Source organism: Chlorocebus sabaeus, chromosome X (genome assembly GCF_047675955.1).
Source record: "Chlorocebus sabaeus isolate Y175 chromosome X, mChlSab1.0.hap1, whole genome shotgun sequence".
In the NCBI taxonomy this organism is placed as follows: domain Eukaryota; kingdom Metazoa; phylum Chordata; class Mammalia; order Primates; family Cercopithecidae; genus Chlorocebus; species Chlorocebus sabaeus.
Window position 1 is genome coordinate 136,259,419 of NC_132933.1, and position 20,504 is coordinate 136,279,922.

The 20,504-nt window shown below is 43.7% G+C and overlaps 2 protein-coding genes across 7 annotated transcripts in view; one reads left to right on the forward strand and one right to left on the reverse strand.

Annotated features, from left to right (window-relative positions):
• CTPS2 (CTP synthase 2) overlaps positions 1 to 20,504 on the forward strand; it is a 121,155-nt gene that overhangs the window by 42,370 nt on the left and 58,281 nt on the right. For all 6 annotated transcript variants that reach the window (XM_073013860.1, XM_007991131.3, XM_007991130.3 and 3 more), the window contains 2 exons: positions 2,445 to 2,507; positions 2,612 to 2,655. In XM_073013860.1, the coding sequence (XP_072869961.1) occupies positions 2,445 to 2,507; positions 2,612 to 2,655 (107 nt within the window). The remainder of the gene's footprint in view (positions 1 to 2,444; positions 2,508 to 2,611; positions 2,656 to 20,504) is intronic.
• On the reverse strand, positions 16,003 to 19,507 carry S100G (S100 calcium binding protein G). Its single transcript, XM_007991128.3, has 2 exons — positions 19,373 to 19,507; positions 16,003 to 16,131 (listed from the first exon to the last, which is right to left on the reverse strand). The coding sequence occupies exons 1-2, from the start codon at positions 19,505 to 19,507 to the stop codon at positions 16,027 to 16,029; spliced, it is 240 nt and encodes a 79-aa protein (XP_007989319.1). The 3' UTR covers positions 16,003 to 16,026.

A 20,504-nucleotide genomic window follows, 5' to 3' on the forward strand; every position in this document is an offset into this window, starting at 1 on the left:
AGGTGCACACCACTGTGCCTGGCTAATTTGTGTGTGTGTGTGTGTGTGTGTGTGTGTGTGTGTTTTAGAAATGGGGTCTTGCTATGTTGCCCAGGCTGGTCTCAAACTCCTGGGCTCAAGCAATCTGCCTGCTTCAGACTCCCAAAGTGCTGGGATTACAGGCTTGAGCCACTGTGCCCGGCTGAGTTGAGCCTTTTTAATACTTTTTTTCAAATTGTGAAGTATGGCTTCTGTACCAGGGAAACCAGAGGAAATGAGACCTTGACGCGGGAGAGGCAGCCCTGTAGCTGGGGACTCAGGCAGGAGGGGGAGTGTGGAGAGGCTGTGTTTCCCACTGTGCAGTGGACGGCTGGGTGGGTTTATGAGCCGATTGGACAGGCTTTTAGTGCCAGCAGACCATTTATTTCCCCCCATTACCTGCTCTTTGATTAGCTTCTTAGACTCTCTCCTCTTAGGATCCATTTTCAAAATAGAAGCCTGGAGTAGTTACCTGGATACCTTGTTTTCTTTTACTGGTCTAAGCTCATCGGGAGCCATTGTTTTCTTTTGAAGTTTCTGTCTAAATGTGGGTAATGTTCCTCAGATTATTTTAATGGTATGGAATGGTTTGCAGGTCTTTAGCTTTTCCTCTAGCATAGCATCTCTTTATGTCCCAGCCATATGGAACTTTCTGAAATCCCCCTCACCGCCACCCCCACCCCCCAGCATTCAGCTGTTTCCTGCTTATTGACTTCTGTTCTGGCGTCCCTGATATATTGATTGCTCCCTTCTTTGTTTCCCCTGTGTACTTCTTATGTATCTATTGGAGGAGCATCTGGGATGCTCTTTGGCATGTGTTTAGTGGAGAGAATTGGTGGACTGCAGTGAAGGCAGAGCTGGGTCTGGGAGCATCCCTGTGGCAACAGGCTTGGGCGACACAGGTCTGCCTGTCTTCATCACCGAGCACTCTGTTCAGTCCCATTGCGTGTCTCCTTCCCTGCTGCCCACCATGCTCAAGCCCACTGTGGAGTCTCCACCCCCCACCCCCCACTGCTGCTTTTCCTTACAGTGAAGGTTATGGGGCTGTCCTGCAGGTTAGCAGCCTGACGTCCAGTAGGCGCTTACCCTCTGGCCAATCCTGTGTTTGTGGCTGTGAAGTCACCATGAGAAGGAGTGGGAAATCTTAGCCCAGGAAACTCCCTCCGAGTTGGGGTGTTAGATGTTCTCTGAAGGAATCAGGCACTGCAGCCCACTGAGATGCCTCAACTCAGGGACAAATCTAGAAAGTGACAGATTTGTCTCAGGGACTCTTTCTTTCCTTCCTTCTTCTTTCCTTCCTCCTTCCTTCCCTTCCCTTCCTTCCTTCCTTCCTTCCTTCCTTCCTTCCTTCCTTCCTTCCTTCCTTCCTTCCTTCCTTCCCTCTCTTTCTTTCTTTCCCCCTTCCTCTTCCCCTTCCCCTTCTCCTTCCTTCTTCCTTCCTTCCTTCCTTCCTTCCTTCCTTCCTTCCTTCCTTCCTTCCTTCCTTCCTTCTTCCCTTCTTCATTCCTTCCCTCCTTCCCTCCTTCTTCTCTCTCTCTCTCTCTTTTTTTTTTTTTTTTGAGACAGAGTTTCACCCTGTTGCCCAGGCTGAAGTCCAGGCTGGAGCACAATCTCTGCTCACTGCAAGCTCTGCCTCCTGGGTTCATGCCATTCCCCTGCCTCAGCCTCCCCAGTAACTGGGACTACAGGCGCCCACCACCACGCCCGGCTAATTTTTTTGTATTTTTTTTTTTTTTTTTGGTAGAGACAGGGTTTCACTGTGTTAGCCAGGATGGTCTCGATCTCCTGACCTTGTGATCCGCCCACCTCGGCCTCCCAAAGTGCTGGGATTACAGGCGTGAGCCACTGCACCTGGCCCCTCCTTCCTCTCTTTCTCTTTTTCTTCTCTTTCTCTCCTTCCTTCCTTCTCACCCAGGCTGGAGTACAATGGTGCAATCTCAGCTCACTGCAACCTCTGCCTCCTGGGCTCAAGTGATTCTCCTGCCTCAGCCTCCCAAGTAGCTGGGATTACAGGTGCACGCCACCACACCTGGCTAATTTTTGTATTTTTAGTAGAGGCATGGTTTCACCATGTTGGCCAGGTTGGTCTCGAACTCCTGACCTCAAGTAATCTGTCCACCTTGGCTTTCCAAAGTGCTGAGATTACAGGCTTGAGCCATTGTGCCCGGTTGACTCTGCACTTTTCTGACCTTGTGTTCCTTCTTTGTCAACTTTGGGACTTAGGTGGCTTCTTAATAGTCTAAGCCCCTGCCCTGCTCTCTGCCAGGGATTGTTCTGAGGGGACAGCAGGGATCAAAACAGGCAGAGTCTTGCTCTCTGGGACTCTGCATTCTAGATAGGGGAGGCAGGCAGCCAACAAATGAACAAAAAATATGAACAAATACAAAGTGAGTTCATTTGCTTTGCATATGTGCTTTTTAAAATAGGAGTTTGTCTTGGGATGCAACTAGCAGTGATAGAGTTTGCAAGAAACTGCCTTAACTTGAAAGGTAAGTTTGAGGTTTGCTAATGACCATTTATTTTAAAAATTTTCTCTCTTCAAATATTTTTCAGCATTATTGGTGAATTACTGAACTCTTTTCTTAATCTTCAGATGCTGATTCCACAGAATTTAGGCCAAATGCCTCAGTTCCTCTGGTAAGTGGCTTGTTTATCTTTCTGGGTCCAGTCATTGTCACTTGGGTCCTGGCTCTTGCCTAAATTCATAAGGGGCTATTGGCTGGGCGCCGTGGCTCACGCCTGTAATGCCAGCACTTTGGGAAATCAAGGCAGGCGGATCACTTGAGGTTAGGAGTTCGAGACTAGCCTGGTCAACATGGTGAAACCCCGATCTCTACTAAAAATGCAAAAATTAACTGGGTGTGGTGGCAGATGCCTGTAATCTCAGCTACTCGGGAGGCTGAGGCAGGAGAATCGCTGGAACCCGGGAGGTGGAGGTTGCGGTGAGCTGAGATCGTGCCACTGCACTCCAGCCTGGGTGACAGAGTGAGACTCCCTCTCAAAAAAAAGGGGGGGATCTATTATTTTTTCTTTATAGCACCAGAACATTTTAAATTATATTATTCTTATATTAAATTCCTTTGTTCTTGATAGTCCATCTTCTCAGCTATGCTTTAAAGACAGTCACAATCCTGGACTGATTTCTCTTTGTCGCAGCTTTCAAGCTTAATGTTTAGGAAAGGATTAAATTGACTGTGACAACAATTTATAACATCTACTATAAATAAATGAGCTGTCCTGTCTCCAGACTCATCGCCAGTCTGCCTATTTTCCACACTGGTGGTCATCTGTCTTTCTAAAACAAAAGTGACAGTGATTCTGCTGCCAGTCCTCATCTTCCATCAGTTTCTTTTCCCTTAAAATATTCAGTCCAGGATTCTGGGCTGGGTCCCAAAGCCATTGTGCTCTGTCACCTGCTGCTTTGCTGATTCATCCCATGGCATCCTGATTCCTCCCAGGCTTTGAGGTTTTTTCTGTTTTGTGTTTTTTTGAGGCAAGGTCTCACTCTGTCACACAGGCTGGAATGCAGTGGCATGATCGCAGCTCACTGAATCCTAGACCTCCTGGGGTCAAACAATCTTCCCACCTCATTTTTTGATTTTTTTTTTGTAGAGACAAGGTCTCACTATGTTGCCCAGGCTACATGCTTTGAGTTTTACGTTTGGACAGTCTGAACTAGTTTTCAGATGCAGTCTGAGGTTTCCCATACCTGAGATGTCCACCTGCCTAAAATCCCTTTCCCCCTGGAATCTCAATGAAACCAATGAAGAATTTAATTAACAACAACTCAGGCCGGGCGTGGTGGCTCACGCCTGTAATCCCAGCACTTTGGGAGGCCGAGACGGGCAGATCACGAGGTCAGGAGATCGAGACCATCCTGGCTAACACGGTGAAACCCCGTCTCTACTACAAAAATACAAAAAACCTAGCCGGGCGAGGTGGCGGGTGCCTGTAATCCCAGCTACTCGGGAGGCTGAGGCAGGAGAATGGCGTAAACCCGGGAGGCGGAGCTTGCAGTGAGCCGAGATCCGGCCACTGCACTCCAGCCTGGGTGACAGAGCGAGATTCCGTCTCAAAAAAAAAAAAAAACAAAAAAACAAAAAATAACTCAGTTACCAACAACTTCCTATTCACCTGAGGAAGGCTTTCCTGACCTCTTTTCTTTACCTGCCTCTGCCCTCTGCCCCATGCTACTGTGCTCACCACTAACAGAGTGAGCTCTGCAAGATGATGGTTGGCCTTCAGTCAGGCTGTTTGCCAGCCACCCATGCACACCCAATCGTGTACCTGCTGCTGGGCACCTCCTTCTAATGGAGCTCGCGCCTCACAATCGTGATTGTTTTTTTTAAACAGCTTTATTGAGATATAATTCATATACCACAAAATTTAGCCATTGAAACTACATCATCCGGCCAGACATGGTGGCTCACGCCTGCAATCCCAGCACTTTGGGAGGCCTAGATGGGTCGATCACTTGAGGTGAGGTCAGGAGTTCGAGACTAGCCTGGCCAACAAGTTAAAGCACCATCTCTACTAAAAATACAAAAAATTAGCCGGGTGTGGTGGTGCATGCCTGTAATCCCAGCTGCTAGGGAGGCTGAGACAGGAAAATTGCTTGAACCCGGGAGGCGTAGGTTGCAGTGAGCTGAGATTGTGCCATTGCACTCCAGCCTGGGCAACAGAATGAGACTTTTTCTCAAAAAACAAACAAAAAAACTGTATAATCCAATGTTTTTTAAGCATATTCACAGATCTGTGCCACTCTCATTACAAGCAATTTTGGGCCATTTTCATTACTCCAGAAAGAAATCCCACACACCTTAGCTGACACCCCCAAACCTCCTATCCCCACCAGCCCCAGGCAACCATTAGTCTACCTTCTGTCTTTATAGATTTGCCTATTTGAATCATTTCATGTAAATGGAATCATCCAATATGTAGCCTTTTGTGACTGATTGCTTTTACTTAGGATAATGTTTTCAAGGTCTGTCTATGTTGTAACATGTATCAGTACTTTGTTTCTTTTTATTGCTGATTAATATTTCATTATATGGACATGCAACATTTTATTTATCCATTGATGAACATCTGCATTGTTTCTACTTTTTGGCATTGTGAGTAATGCTGCTGTGAACATTCATGTGAAAATTTTTGTGTGGACATATGTTTTCATTTCACCAGGAGTGGAATTGCTGGGTCATATGGTAATTCTGTGTTTAACCCTTTGAGGAACTGCAGGACTATTTTCCAAAGTGGCTGCAACATTTTAATTTCCTGCCAACAATGTATGATGGTCCTAATTTGTCCATATCCTTGTGAATATTTGTTATTTCTGTCTTTTTGATGATAGCCATCCTAGTAGATGTGAAGTGGTATCTCATTGTGGCTTTGATTTGCAGTTGCCTGATGGCTAAGGATGTTGAGCATCTTTTCATGTGTTTATTGGCCACTTGTATGTCTTCTCTGGAGAAACGTCCATTCACATCCTTTGTCTATTTTAAAATTGGGATATTTGTATTTTTATTATTGAATTGTAACGGTTCTTTATATATTCTAGATATAAGTTCCTTATACATAATCTGTGCTATCGACATTTGGGGACACATTATTCTTTGTTGTGTGCGGGAGCTTCTGCCCACTAGGTGCCAGTATCACTCCCTCACCCCTGCCCAATTGTGACACTAAAAGTACCTCCAGATATTGTCAAATGTCTCTTGGGGACAGGAGCAGAATCACCCTGATTGAGAACCACTGATTTAGAGAAATCTAGTTCTATTTCTGTCCCCTGTAGCCTGTTCACTCCCTTCCCTTATGGCAAGCATTCATTCTTTTTTTCTTGGTTTATCTTCCCATTTTTTAGATATAAGTAAAGCTGTATGTCTTTGTAATCCACTGCCCTTCTTAGGGAGGTGGTAGCATACTCTGCACAGTTTTGTCCTGCCTTGTATTTTTCGCTTAACACTATATGCTGGAGATCACCCCATGGAAGCACATAGAAGCATTCTCCACTCTTTTTTTATAGCTTGTAACTCTAACCATAATGAACCATAACTTACCAGCCAGATGGTACTTTTAACTCTTATGCTCAGAAGGCCTAATGCCAATGAAGGGTTCCTTATGAGCCTTTAATATAAACATATTTCCTGACTAATAGCTGAAATGGTTGTGCCAGGAAAACTATGGGTTTTCTTTTCTAAGATACACTTTGGGATAGGAAGCGATTTTACCAGTAGGTGCCACTGTTAGATAGTGTTGGCAAGGTTAATTCTTTGATGATTATTCTTTACTGGGGGTATGTGTATGTGCATTAAAACATTTTTACACACGGCTGGGCGCAGTGGCTCACGCCTGTAATTAGCATTTTGGGAGGCCAAGGCAGGTAGATCGCAAGGTCAGGAGATCAAGATCATCCTGGCTAACACGGTGAAACCCTGTCTCTACTAAAAATACAAAGAAATTAGCCAGGCATGGTGGCACGCGCCTGTAGTCCCAGCTACTCGGAAGGCTGAGGCAGAAGAATGGCGTGAACCCGGGAGACGAGCTTCCAGTGAGCCGAGATCGCGCCACTGCACTCCAGCCTGGGCTACAGAGCGAGACTCCACCTCAAAAAAAAAAAAAGAAAAAAAAAATGTTATACACAGGGTAAAGAAGTTAAGCCCTGCGGAAAAGGGACAGAACTCTCTCTCCTTTGCCACCACCTCCCTTCAGTTCCCTTCCCCAGTGGCAAGTACTTTGATCCATTTCTTTCTTTCTTTTTTTCTTTTTAAAGAGATGGGCCGTCTCACTATGTTACCCAGGCTGGATATTCACAGGTTTGATCATAGCACACAACAGCCTCGAACTCCTGAGCTCAAGTTATTTTCCCACCTCAACTTCCCAAGTAGCTGGAACTACAGGAGCTCAGCTGATGCATTTCTTTAGTTATTTCAGAGATTTGTGTGTGTGTGTGTGTGTACCCACTTAGCCACACACGTATGAATATGTATTCCCTTTAAAAAAAAATCTTGACTGGGTGCAGTGTCTCATGCCTGTAATCCCTGTACTTTGGGAGGCTGAGGCGGGAGGACTGCTTGAGTCTTGGAGTTCAAGAGCAGCCTGGGAAACATAGTTACACCTTGCCTCTACAATAAATACATAAAATTAGCTGTGCATGGTGGCATGCACCTATAATCCTAGCTACTCGGAAGACTGAGGTGGGAGGATCACTTGAGCCCGGGAGGTTGAGCTGCAGTGAGCTGTGGTCGCGCCGCTACACTCCAGCCTGGGTGACAGAGCGAGACCCTGTCTCAAAACAAAACCAAACAAAACAACTTTGTAGCATGGTCCAGACACTGTTCCCACCTTGCTTTATCTACTGATCACTCCACATCAATGTGCAGGGATATCTTTGGTGTGCTTGCCCTGCTGTATGCTATATGGCTGCATCTTTATTTATTTAACCAGTCTCATATTTAGTTTGTGTCCATTATTTTGCTCTTTAAATTATGCTGCAAATTAGTATCCATGTACATATACCCTTGCACCCATGCGTGAACACATCTGCAGTGATAAATTCCTAGAAGGGGAGTTGCTAAGTCAGAGGATATGTGCATTTTACATTTTGATGGATCCTATACACATAAATGAGATGAGAACAATAAAAGCTAATTGCTATTGAACATCTTTATGGCCTGCAATCAGTTTGTTGGAGAAAAATAGCCTTAAGAGCCAGCTTTTGTATCGATGTCAGAAGTCTTATTAAAAAAAAAGACTAAGGAGATAGAATCATAAGGCAGCAAGCACCATGAAGCCTGCAGAGTTACTTAAGCTTGAACAAATAACAGTTACTTTGTGGGAATTGGTCATTCTGACTCTTCTAGCTAGGAAAGTAAACAGTTTGGAAGCCAGGAGCCTTCTATAGGGAATATTTACTCCTAAAATCTGTTCAGGGGCCATCATAACCCTCCTTTGGCATGCATGATTAGTGCTATGGCTGATTATGAAATCAGTAGAGACACTGGCATCCAGAACAGATCCAAGAGAAGGTGTCTCTTACACACATAAAAAGAGAAACAGATTTTTCCTTAAGGGTTAAGGTAGACTCTTTCTGCGTCTCAGAGTGCCCAGGAGAGAATGAGTAAAATTTATTTTATTGTGTCATTTCTCTGCTCAATCCACAAGGTGAAATTGAAGGCTCTGGGACTTTGCAGAATACTTAAGGTTCTATAGCAACTCTGGTTTTTTGCCCTGCCTCAGAGTAGTCTCAGCTGCCTTCTAGATGGTACCTAACCAGGAGCGTAGCTGTTGTTGACTTACATTCTAACTCTCTATCAGTCACATGGCTGCTGCTGACATCCTTGACCTTGAATTTGGCTTCAGATCTCTCCAGTTCATCTGTAGGGTAGTTCACAGCATTTTGGACCTTGTGTTTTGAATATTTTCAGGTTTTGAGGCATATATATATATATGAACAATCTCTGTCTAATGTGTAGGCATGTGAATATGCTTAACTCTAAGCATTTCTTTTCTGTTTGTTGAAAAAGGTAACTAAAAAATCTGAATTTACATAAGATATTACACCCTGAAGACAGAATTCATGTTCCACCTTCAGAAGACATCAACACACACATGCACACTTGGATGGTGGTATTGGAAAGGAACAGGGAGAAATTCAAAGCATTTTAACAAGATGCAAATGGATATTTGAGATTTCGGTATTTGATATTATTTCAATTTTCATTATTTATCATAGGTATGACGTCATTTATCCCTTTTTGATCCAGGAATTTTCAGGGTTAAGTGAATTTTACATCTACCATCGTAGATTTGTGAAACAGTCACATAATTAAAAGCTGATTTGGGTGAAAGTTGATTTTTGTTATACATTAAGTATAATTAATTAATGTATAACATTTTCCTGCCTTTAGTTGAAGCCCTGTTTAAAATATTTTCCTCATCTATATTATTTTTCAACAACTTCATATGGAATGGAAATTAAGAGGTGTTGAAAAAAACCCAGACGGCCCACTTAGAGTTATCTTTTAGGCAATTTTGATTACTTTGAGGATTTGTTTGCATTTAGAGTGTTGAAGTAAGCATCTCCTGACTATTAAAAAGATCATATAGAAATCACTTGGAGGTTAGTTAGGGCTAAAAAACGTTTTTTCCACAAAAGCAGTCATTAGGAATACAGCTATAGGCCAGGTGTGGTGACTCACACCAGTAATCCCAGCACTTTGGGAGGCTGAGGCTGGTGGCTTGCCTGCGGTCAGGAGTTTGAGACCAGCCTGGCCAACACAGTGAAACCCTGTCTCTACTAAAAATACAAAAAATTAGCTGGGTGTGGTGGCGGGTGCCTATAATCCCAGCTACTGGGAGGCTAAGGTAGAAGAATCACTTGAAACCAGGAGGCAGAGGTTGCAGTGAGCCGAGATCGTGCCATTGCACTCCAGCCTGGGCAACAAGAGTGAAATGCTCTCTCAAAAAAAAAAAAAGAAAAAAAATACAGCTATAATATGGGTTAAATAGCTTGTTACAGATCACTCTGGGAGCCTAATACTCCTCTGATACTGCCTCTGTGGGGATAGCAGGTTTAGAGTTGACATCAGAGTGTTGGCTGAGGTAACTTTTTTCTACTCAGAGAAAGAAAAGTTCTTGCCTGGGCACGGTGGCTCACACCTGTAATCTAAGCACTTTGGGCAGCCAAGGTAGGAGCATCGCTTAAGCCCAGGAGTTCAAGACCAGCCTGGTCAACATGGCGATACCTCATGTCTACAAAAAAATAAAAAAGTAATCCTGGCACTTTGGGAGGCTGAGGCAGGTGGATCACGAGGTCAGGAGATTGAGACCATCCTGGCCAACATAGTGAAACCCTGTGTCTACTAAAATACAAAAAAATTAGCCGGGCATGGTGGCATGTGCCTGTAGTCCCAGCTGCCTGTAGTCCCAGCTGCTCAGGAGGCTGAGGCAGGGGAATTGCGTGAACCCGGGAGGTGGAGGTTGTAGGGAGCTGAGATCGTGTGACTGCACTCCAGCCTGGTGACAGAGCAAGACTCCGTCTCAAAAAATAATAAATAAATAATAAAAAATAAATTTAAAAGTTAACTGGGCATGGTGGTGTGCACCTGTAGTTCCAGCTACTCAGGATGCTGAGATGGGAGGATCACCTGAACCTGAGGTCGAGGCTGCAGTGAGCCATGATCATGCCACTGCACTCTAGCCTGGGTGACAGAGTACGACTCTGTCTTAAAAAAAAAAGAAAGAAAGAAAGAAAGAAAAATTCTCCTGAAAGGGAACCCTTGCAAACTCTTGGTGGGAATGTAAATTGGCATTGCTATTATGGAAAATAGTGTGGAGGTGCCTCAAAAAATTAAAAATAGAACTACCATATGATCCACCTACCCCACTACTGGGTATCCAAAACATACCAAAAGATATGAAACTAGTATGTTCAAGAGATATCTGCACTCATGTTTGTTGCAGCATTATTCATAATAACCAAGATACATAATCAATCTAAGTGTTCATAAAGAAAATGGAAAATGTGGGGTGTGTACTACTTAGCTTCAAAAAAGAAGGAAATTCTGCCATTTGCAACAACATGGATGACCCTGGAGGACATTATGTTAATAACCCAGGCACAGAAGGACAAATACTGTATAATCTCACTTATATGTGGCATCTAAAACAATCAAAGTAGAAGCCGAGGGTAGAGTGATATTACCGGGGTGAAACGGGAGTGGGAAAAATGGGGAGATGTTGGTCAAAGGGCACAAACTTGCAGTTATATTAATGTACAGCATGAGGACCATAGTTAATAATACTGTAATCCCAGCACTTTGGGAGGCTGAAATTTGCTAAGAGAGTAGATCTTCATTGCCCTCATCACACACACACAACGGTAACTATGTGAAGTGATGAATATGTTAGCTTGCTTCTGGTAATCCTCCCACAGTGTATACATAGATGAAAATACCTTGTTGTACACCTTGAATATATACAATTTTTTTTGTTTGTTTTTGGTCATTCTGTGACTCCTACACCTTCTTACTCCCTTTGTGACCTTGGGTGGACTCAGTATGGCGACCAAAGACTTTCATGATCTGAAGCGGGTGTGCCCTCTTCATTCCTCATACTTGACATTCCACCCCAAACATGGTGTGCGCGTTCTCTGAATGGCCTTGCATTTGGCATGATGTGTTTGCTCGGGCTATTTTCCCTCTCTCTGAATGCCCACTGCTGCCCCTTTCCTGCATGCTCCCCTCAAGGTTCTGTCTACAAAGTGCAGTTGAAATGCTACTTTTCTGAGGAATCCTTCCCCTGACCTGGTCCCAGACTTACTGACTTAGAATCTCAGAGGTCTGGAAATTTGTATCTCTCATGGCATCTCGTATAGTGCCTTGCCCATAATAGGTACTTTATATATGTTGGAATTGAAATAGATAATGTATATTAACTCTGCGAGGGGCTAATTGATACCTAGAACGAACCTAGGCTAAAATGAGAAGCTAGCATGAGCTAGGTATTAGAACCGAACAAAACACACACCGCAAATAATAAAAACCCAAACCATAGACTAACGTTGGTTAGGAATGAAGATGTGAAAAATCTCAAATAAAATATTAGAACATCCAATTTAACAGCATTAAAGAATGATCATGACTGGGTAGTATGTTTATCCTGGAATTAAATTAACACATTATATTGATTGAACAAAAGAGAGAAACCGTGTAGCGTCATACATGCTCAATATCAAAACCTGGTGCCCGTAGTCTCACAATGAACTAGGAAGAGACCAGTGCTTCTTGAAGAAGAAGAAGAGTATCTTTCACAAAGCAATAGCTGACAGTCAACTTCATGGTGAAATAGTAAGGGATTCTTATTACAACCAGCAACAGATAAAAAATGTGCACCATCATGAACAAAACAGTTGTTAAAATGAGACCAGCAAATGCTCTCTGGGGAGTGAAGCTGGCATTCTCCTTCCTGCCTGTAGAGTTATGAATCCATACAACCTTTTGGGAAATCAGTTAGGTGGTCTGTTTGACAAACCATACAAACATCCATACCCTCTGACTCAGACATTTACTTCTCAGAAATTCTCCTAAGGAAATCGGAAATGTTGACAGAAATATGAATAGGTACTCATTACATTTAGAAGAATTAGCAATGACAACAGTCTACTCATCATAACATTTGGAAGAATCGGAAATGACAACAATCTAAATGCCCCACAATGGGGAAATAGTTAAGACTATTATGGGGTATCTGTATAGTGGAATGTAATGAGTCATTAGAAATATTTAAGAGTTTTAGTACCATGAGAATGCTCTTGTGTTGAGTTAGAATGATACAAATTGTATTTAAATGGTCCCTCAACTGTTTATAAAAATCTCCTCTGTTTCTTGGTGAGTTAGAAATCACTTTTTTTTTTTTTTGAGATAGAGTCTTGCTCTGTCACCCAGACTGGACTGGAGTGCAATGGCACAATCTTGGCTCACTGCAACCTCCACCTCCTGGGCTCAGGTAATCCTCCTGCCTCAGCCTCCCGAGTAACTGGGATTGTAGGTGTGCGCCACTATGCCTGGCTAATTTTTGTATTTTTTGTAGAGTTTCGTCATGTTGCCCAGGCTAGTCTTGAACTATTAGACTCAAGCGATCCACCTGCCTTGGCCTCCCAAAGTGGTGGGATTACAGGCGTGAGCCACTGCGCCTAGCCACTTTTCTATTTTTCTAGTTAGCTTTCTAAATGTTTGAAATGGCTTCCAATGAATTTCATTTTATTATTAGGGGAAACTTCCATACTTATTTTCTTTCTTCCCAAATCTCCACAAGTATACTCTCCTCCCAAAATTTAGATAGTTGTATTTTTCAGATGGTTCCAAATAAGAGTGCTGAGAGGCTAATCACAAAGAGCAGCAGCCAGAACAGCCAGAGATTTACAAAGTGTTCTCTTACCATTGAACATTTTCATTTATTCTTTTTTTTTTTTTTTTTTTTTTTTTTGAGACGGAGTCTGGCTCAGTCGCCCAGGCTGGAGTGCAGTGGTGCGATCTCGGCTCACTGCAAGCTCCGCCTCCCGGGTTCACGCCATTCTCCTGCCTCAGCCTCCCGGGTAGCCGGGACTACAGGCGCCCGCCACCTCGCCCGGCTAATTTTTTGCATTTTCAGTAGAGACGGGGTTTCACCGTGTTAGCCAGGATGGTCTCGATCTCCTGACCTCGTGATCCGCCCGCCTCGGCCTCCCAAAGTGCTGGGATTACAGGCGTGAGCCACCGCGCCCGGCTTCATTTATTCTTTTTGATAGGACACACATCCATATGACTCAGAAATCAAAATGTCCAAGAGTTTGTCAAGTGAGTAGTAGCTCTCTCATTCCTGCCCCCGCCATCTGCCCAGTCCTCTTGAAGTACGTAACCAATGATAATAGTTTCTACTGTGCACTTGCAGAGATCTTCCAGGAAATCTCAAGCACCTTGCCTTCCAAGTCACTATATACCAGCTACTCATCTTGTGCGCAATTCACTTTGGTCACCCTGTCCCCACCACCCCTGTGCTTACATCAACCGCGACTTCTCTCTCTCTGAGCTCAAACACCCCAGAGAGAAGCCTGGCCCTGCCCAGCCTTTTATGGGTAGATGAGGTGGGAGTGTGGGTATGTGCTCCTCTGCCCACTTCAGAGAGTCATCCAGCTTCTGGAAAAATGACAGCAGCCAACTTGACAGAAGAACCCAGCATACACATTCAAGTTCATTGGATTAAAAAAAAAAAAAAAAAAAAAAAGGCCAGGCATGGTGGCTCATGCCTGTAATCCCAGCACTTTGGGAGATGAAGGTGGGTGGATTGCTTGAGCCTACGAGTTTGAGACCAGCCTGGGCGACACAGGGAGACCCCTGTCTCTACAAAAAGTAAAAAAATAAAAATTAGCCAGGCATAGTAGCACATGCCTGTAGTCCCAGCTACTTGGGAGACTGAGGTGGGAGGATCCCTTGAGCCCAGGAGGTCAAGACTGCAGTGAGCCCTGAAAATGCCAATGCACTCCAGCCTGGGCTACTGAGCAAGACCCTATCAAAAAAACAGAAACAAACAAAAAACAAAAAACAAAACCGAAAACAACAACAACAAAAAGCAAAAAAACACAAACAATCCCTAAAACTGAAAATAAGTCAAAGGCAGTACTTTGCAGGCAGTGATTTTCAGTTTGAGGGTAGGGCTGTATAGCGGAAATGATCCGATATGTTTCTGATGTCAACTACAGGAAGTGTATAGTGTGGCAGTCTGGGCTCTAGAGAGTGAGGTAAAAATAATAAACGGCTTGAAGAACATTGTTCAAAAGCATATCATGTCACTCCCAAGGGGGTTACAATTGGGTTTTTGGTGGGGAGGGCAGCAGTGGGGTTAAAAAAAACTTCATGTCTAAAGCACAGATATGCATACAGCACATAAACAGATGCACAAGGCATCTCTGGAGTTAAAATTTCCTGGAGGGTGGCGATTAGAAACAAGTGTTTAACAAGGCTCCTTAGGAGGGTGATAATGGCTTAAGAAAGGTTGAGAGAGGCTGGGTGTGACCTGTAATCCTAGCACTTTGGGAGGCTGAGGCTGGCAGATCACCTGAGGTCAGGAGTTTGAGACCAGCCTGGCCAACATAGTAAAACCCTGTCTCTGCTAAAAGTACAAAAATTAGCTGGGTGTGGGGGCACACGCCTATAATCCCAGTTACTTGGGAGGCTGAGAGGCAGGAGAATTGCTTGAGCCCAGGAAGCGGAAGTTGCAGTGAGCCAAGATCATACCACTGCACTCCAGCCTGGGCGATAGAGCAAGACTCTGTCTCAAAAAAAAAAAAAAAGAAAATAAGAAAGGTTGAGAGAGACCGTTCAAAGGCAATGGGACCCAATACTGATACTTTAATACTTCATGGGTGTTTTGTGGAGGAGAGTTGCGAGGATAAAGAAGAAATAAAAATCTAGCTTCTGGGGCACTGCTGTGACCAGGCTATTGGGGTCAGCTTGAGCCATTGGTAACTTGGACAAACTTGAAGTTAACATTTGAACTCTTATCTGGTAAGGGGTAGCAGAAAGTTCCCTTCCCTCCTCTGCGCTTCGTGCCTCCATATTCCCCACTGTCGTCACTTCACCCCCTGCATCCCCCAGCTGGACACAAAAAGTGGAACTTGAACTTGAGGGCTGGCTGTTTTGTCAGGATACAGGATGCCAAGAGTTGAGAGGGCCCAAGGTCTTCCTGTGATCTTTTATATTACACGTCACATGCCAGAACCACAGCGTTAGGCTGGTAGACGCGAGGCCACCCGGTCAGTGATGAGTGGGGCCGCCTCTAGGTCCTGTGTTCCTTCTGTAGGGTCATTCATTAAGAAAGCACAGTGAGGTCTGGGAGATAGCATGATATCAAGTGTCTGTTTGTGAAGTGTTTTTCTCACTCGCTGGTGGATAGTGTGAGATCACGATCTCAAATTGGAGATGACCCGAGCACTGAGGAGTTAAGGAAGGAGAGCAAGCAACAGGGTGATTCTGGAAGAAAAGTGGAGCAAGGGAGTTGGTTTGGCATTTCTGGATTCTTTTCAGGTCTCCCACACCATCTTTGTAGTTTTGGGCAGGATCACAGAGCTATCTTGGCCCTCACATTTCTTTCTTTCTTTTTTTTTTTTAAGACGGGGTCTCCCTCTGTGGTCCAGGCTGGAGTGCAATGGTGTGATCATGGCTCACTGCAACCTTGACCTCCGGGGTTCAAGTGTTCTTCCTGCCTCAGCCTCCCTCTCTCTCTCTCTTTTAAATCTATAGAATTAGTTGAATCAGACTAAGGTCACTTTCAAGTCTATTATGTTATGAGGGTCAGTACTTAACAAAGTAAGGTATGTCTAATAATTTCTTTATTAATAATAACTGACCCTCACAGCCAGATCATTATAATTGCAAAGAATTAAACCAGAGACTTTGGGGGATTCCACATAGGATAAAACCACAGCACAGGCGCTCTTCCTTCAGTGCTCAGGGCTCTATTTTGTTTTCTCCTTCACTGGGATATCTTTTTTACTAATACTTGGAATTCTTCAAAACTAACTTCTCCATCTCCATTCTTGTCCAGTTCTTGAAAGAGATCATCTAGGGTGTTTGGACCCTGTTTTAGATAAAAAAAAGAATGGGACAGGGGAGGGGAGAAAAAATGAATCAGTTACTGCTACACATTCTCAGAAATCAGAGGCCTTGGGTCTGTGTGCGAAGGCGGCAGCCCAGGTTTCCAGTGACATGCATCTAATAGCTAACAGAGGGAGACCAGCTCTAGCTGTCATGTTGCTCTGTGTCATAGAACTGGCTACCTTCCCCCCCGCCCATATCACACATTTATTATTTTAATACAATGTGTATTTTAATACAGTTGTTTTCTTGTGTAATCTTGGGTCTTTTTCTTTATGCCTCTAAAAACATTCTTCTGAGAAGGGATCTTTGGGCTTCACTGGATTGCCCATGGTGCACAAACAGTTGAGGACCCCTGCCCCAAGGTTTTCCTGGGAGCTGGGTTTGTCTCCTGCTCCAGGGCTAGGGCTGACATATTACATGAGGCAGCAGGCTGGGAGGGCTCCTTCTATAATCCTTTCGACCATGCTATGAGGGAGATCTACTTTACAGGTGGGGAAACAGGCTCAGAGATAGCCGGTCACTTGCTTGAGCGTCCACAGCTGGTTAGCAGAGGGGTTGGGGTCCACACATTGACTCCAGAGCTCAACCCCTTAACTAACCACTGCCCAGTTTTTCCCAAACGCTGAGTTATGCAAAATGACTTTGGCTCAATGCTTCCCATGCTTTAGCATGCATCAGAATCACACGATAGGCGTGCTGGCCTTAGCAAATACAGATTGCCAGCCCCACCTCCAGAGTTTCTGACTCACTAGGCCTGGGGTGGGGCCTGAGAATCTGTACACAAGGTCTTGCTCTGTCACCCAGGCTGGAGTGCAGTGGCATGATCACAGCTCACTGCAGCTTCCACCTCTTGGGCTCAGATGATCCTCCTGCCTCAGCCTCCCAAGTAGTTGGGACTAAAGGCATGCACCATCACACCCGGCTAATTTTTGAAAATTTTTAGTAGAGACAAGGTCTTGCTATGTTGTCCAGGCTGGAGAATCTATAGTTTCAACAGCTTCCCAGGTGGTGCCAATGCTGTTGCTCTGGGACCACACTTGGAGAACCACTGCTTGAGATGTCATGTGAGATCGTGTGCAGGCTTTTTGACTACTGAACTTCCTGCACTGTCTTAAGCGGACTTAATTTTTGTCTCTACCATAAAACTCTAACCTTAAAGCCATTACTACTTGGATTTTCAGGTAGGAGTCTATCTGTGCAAAATACTACTTAGAAAACCGATTGAAATAACAGTTCAGTTTGTCAGTTTCAAATTAGACTATATTACGTATATGTATATATAAATTGTGGTAAAAAACACATAACATTGAATTTATGCTCTTAATCATTTTTAAGCATACAGCCCAGTAGTGCTAAGTAGATTCACAATTAGGTGCAACACATCTCTATGGAAGATCTGTTTTAACCCCTAAGATTCCTACAAAAACACTCAGCACTTTGCTTTGATTACAAGACCAAACTGTAAGTTACTTATTCAGCCTTTGATTTATGAATATGAAACACTGTTTTCCTGAAGCCTTTACTAGATTCTAAACCATACATGGTGATGATATATGTAAACAGAGTATGGTGGAAAACCTTAGTAATGGAAACCTTATGGAAATATAATCAGGTACATGTAAGTACACTTTCAGAACTTACCATTTGTCTTCCTACCTTGTTCCAGATTATGTCTTATGTACTTTTTGTAGGAAGGACATAAAGTATAGAAAAAGTTACTTATATTACCTTTTGAGTTAACTTGTTTGAGTACATGGCCTAGGCTTTCCTGTTAGATGATTATTTTTCTTCCTTTTAGAAAAAAATAAAGGGTTTTTAAAAAATTTAAAATGTCTCACTAACTTGTTTTGCTTTTTAATTAAAAAGTCCATTTTTCTGCTAGTGATTTTAACTGTTTTTACAAGTTCTTCTATATTTCAGCTATAAGAAAATGAGAAAATATCAGATTATAGGGTCATTGAATTCAGCTTTTTTTCTTTTTAGTATTAAAAACAGAAGTCTTTCCAATTGTCATATTGGCAGAAGGGACATTTCTGGTTAAAATCTGGAGAGCTGGTTAAAATATTTGAAGAAATGTTCTCTCCTGAAGTTAGAGCTAAATAGTGACTGAGTCATAAAAACAATTGCATATCATTTCTGTTGTGAAGATGGCTTTTAATTGCAAAATGACAATGACTTTCTCCTTTGAGTCCCCTGCTTGACTAGACCCGACCTTGGGCTTCCCTCTCTGTCCTTGTATCTGACCACCCTTAATATCTGATCACCTGGCCTGCCTTCAGCTAGAATCCTATCAAGGCAATTTCACCAGAAACTCCTTATCCTGGGTATTTCCCTGGTAATTTTCCATCCATTGGACCCCCATCCTGTTCCATGATCATAAACCCCCACTTGTCCATTTAGGAGTTGAGCCCAATCTCTCTCCCCATGGCAAGAACCTATTTCAGTATGGATCGCCATGGCCCTCCTGGAGTGAGTTGCCTTACCATCTTTAGCAAATGTACTCAGTCAGTTTTTTCTTTAGCAAAAGGAAAGTACTGTATATTGGAGAGAGGAGGATCAGCTCTTCTCTCCACTCTGTTGCCTTGAATACATTTTGATTTTGACAACTCTGGGGCGATTTTGATGTGAAACTTTATGGCCCAGGAAATTTAGTCCTTTCTTGAAAGTTGTTTAGAAATGCATGGTTGCCTCATTAACACAAATTTAAGTGATGAACACAAATTTAAATGCTTTTGAAATATAAATGAGTGCTGACAAGGCAATTTGTCAGTGGGTTTTCCTAACAGACTGCTAAGTAAATGTTGGTCTTGTTGAGGGGTTTTACATATAAAAATGAAGCCCATCCAAGGCCAGCTAACACTATTTTTGCAATCCTCTTTGTTTTCCTAAAGCCTGGCACAGAATTACTGAATCCTTGCTGAAGGCCTTAGTGGGTTTGCTTGGTGACTTGTGGGTCTTCCAGGCATAATTTGGCATTGCTTCCGTTTACCATGGCTAGTCCTGCAGAGTCCTGTGCTGAGGCTGCGGGAGGGATAGAAGGCTTGGCCCTTGTTTTCTGAGAGCTTGCCTTCTGAAATGTGGCCTGACTTAAGGGGAAGAAAGCCCACCTGCACGTGTCCTCCCTCAAGCGATGGTCCCTATAAAGCTTTACCAGAGTCCTTTCCCCTCCCTCCCCTCCCACCATCAGTCCCATTAAGCGGGCTCTGCGGATGGCCACTTACTTTGAGTAAACTGGGGAATTCAGCCTGAATTAATAGCTTCAGTTCATCCTTTGACAACTGGTCTGGATCACCTTCTTTGGCTGCATATTTTTCAAAAATCCTCTTCAGTTCCTCAGGAGACCTTTTAGTACTCATTCTGGTGCCCTATAAATTGGGAAGAAAATAAAACTTACCAAAAAGCTGAAGCAGAGTTTTGTGCTGAGGGTTGTCAGCAGGATTTTAGTGCCATTGGGCCATTTCCTTGGCATAAATGGGGAAGAATAAGGAAAAGAGGACGTTGGGGTGGGAATGACATCAGTAACTGCCAACATGTTTTAAAAATAAGCATCTTAGGCCGGGTATGGTAGCTCATGCCTGTAATCCCAGCACTTTGGGAGGCCGAGGAGGGTGGATCGCTTGAGGTCAGGAGTTCGAGACCGTGGAAGCCTGGCCAACATGGTGAGACCCTGTCTCTATACCAAAATTAGCCGGGTGTGGTGGCACGTGCCTGTAGTCCCAACTACTTGGAAGACTGAGGCAGGAGAATCGCTTGAACCCGGGAGGCAGAGGTTGCAGTGAGTGCGATGCCAGTGCACTCCAGCCTGGGCGACAGAGCGAGCCTCCGTCGCAAAAAAAAAACAACAACAACAACAAAAAAAAACATCTTAAATAGTATGTTGAATGTCTGTTCTTAGAGTATATCTGTTAGGAGATGGGGGGATGGTCCCTGGAGCCAAAGATTTTCATTAGCAATTAATGGCATTCTTCACTTTTTATGTACCTGATCTGTACTCTGCAGGCTGTGGTCTTCAAGAATACTTGACCACAGCTTCTAGCTTCTAAATTACAGGGAATATCTTCAGATGGCATAAACTCACCTTCTCCCCAGACCATTATCTTTCACACAATTCTGAAAGGAAGCAGAGTATTAATGCAAACAGAAGGAGCTCTAGGTAGTACCAAAATCACACTAACCTGGTCGCCCAATAGTGAAACAGCTAGAAGAATCAAAGAGGAGTTTGAAAAGCTGAGCAGAATCGTGAGACTTATATAGTCTTTACAGGCACACCACCCTGATTATGAAAATATCCTTTTGTTGGCCATTTAAGGGTAATTATTAATGGTTTTTGACACCCAGGCTTAAGACTGCATG

Bases quoted from the DNA above. Each gene is read 5' to 3' on its own strand.
- S100G (XM_007991128.3), bottom strand. From the start codon at position 19,507: ATGAGTACTAAAAGGTCTCCTGAGGAACTGAAGAGGATTTTTGAAAAA. The intron at 16,132-19,372 runs GTAAGTGGCCAT...TATCTAAAACAG, and splicing joins AATTCCCCAGTTTACTCAAA to GGTCCAAACACCCTAGATGA.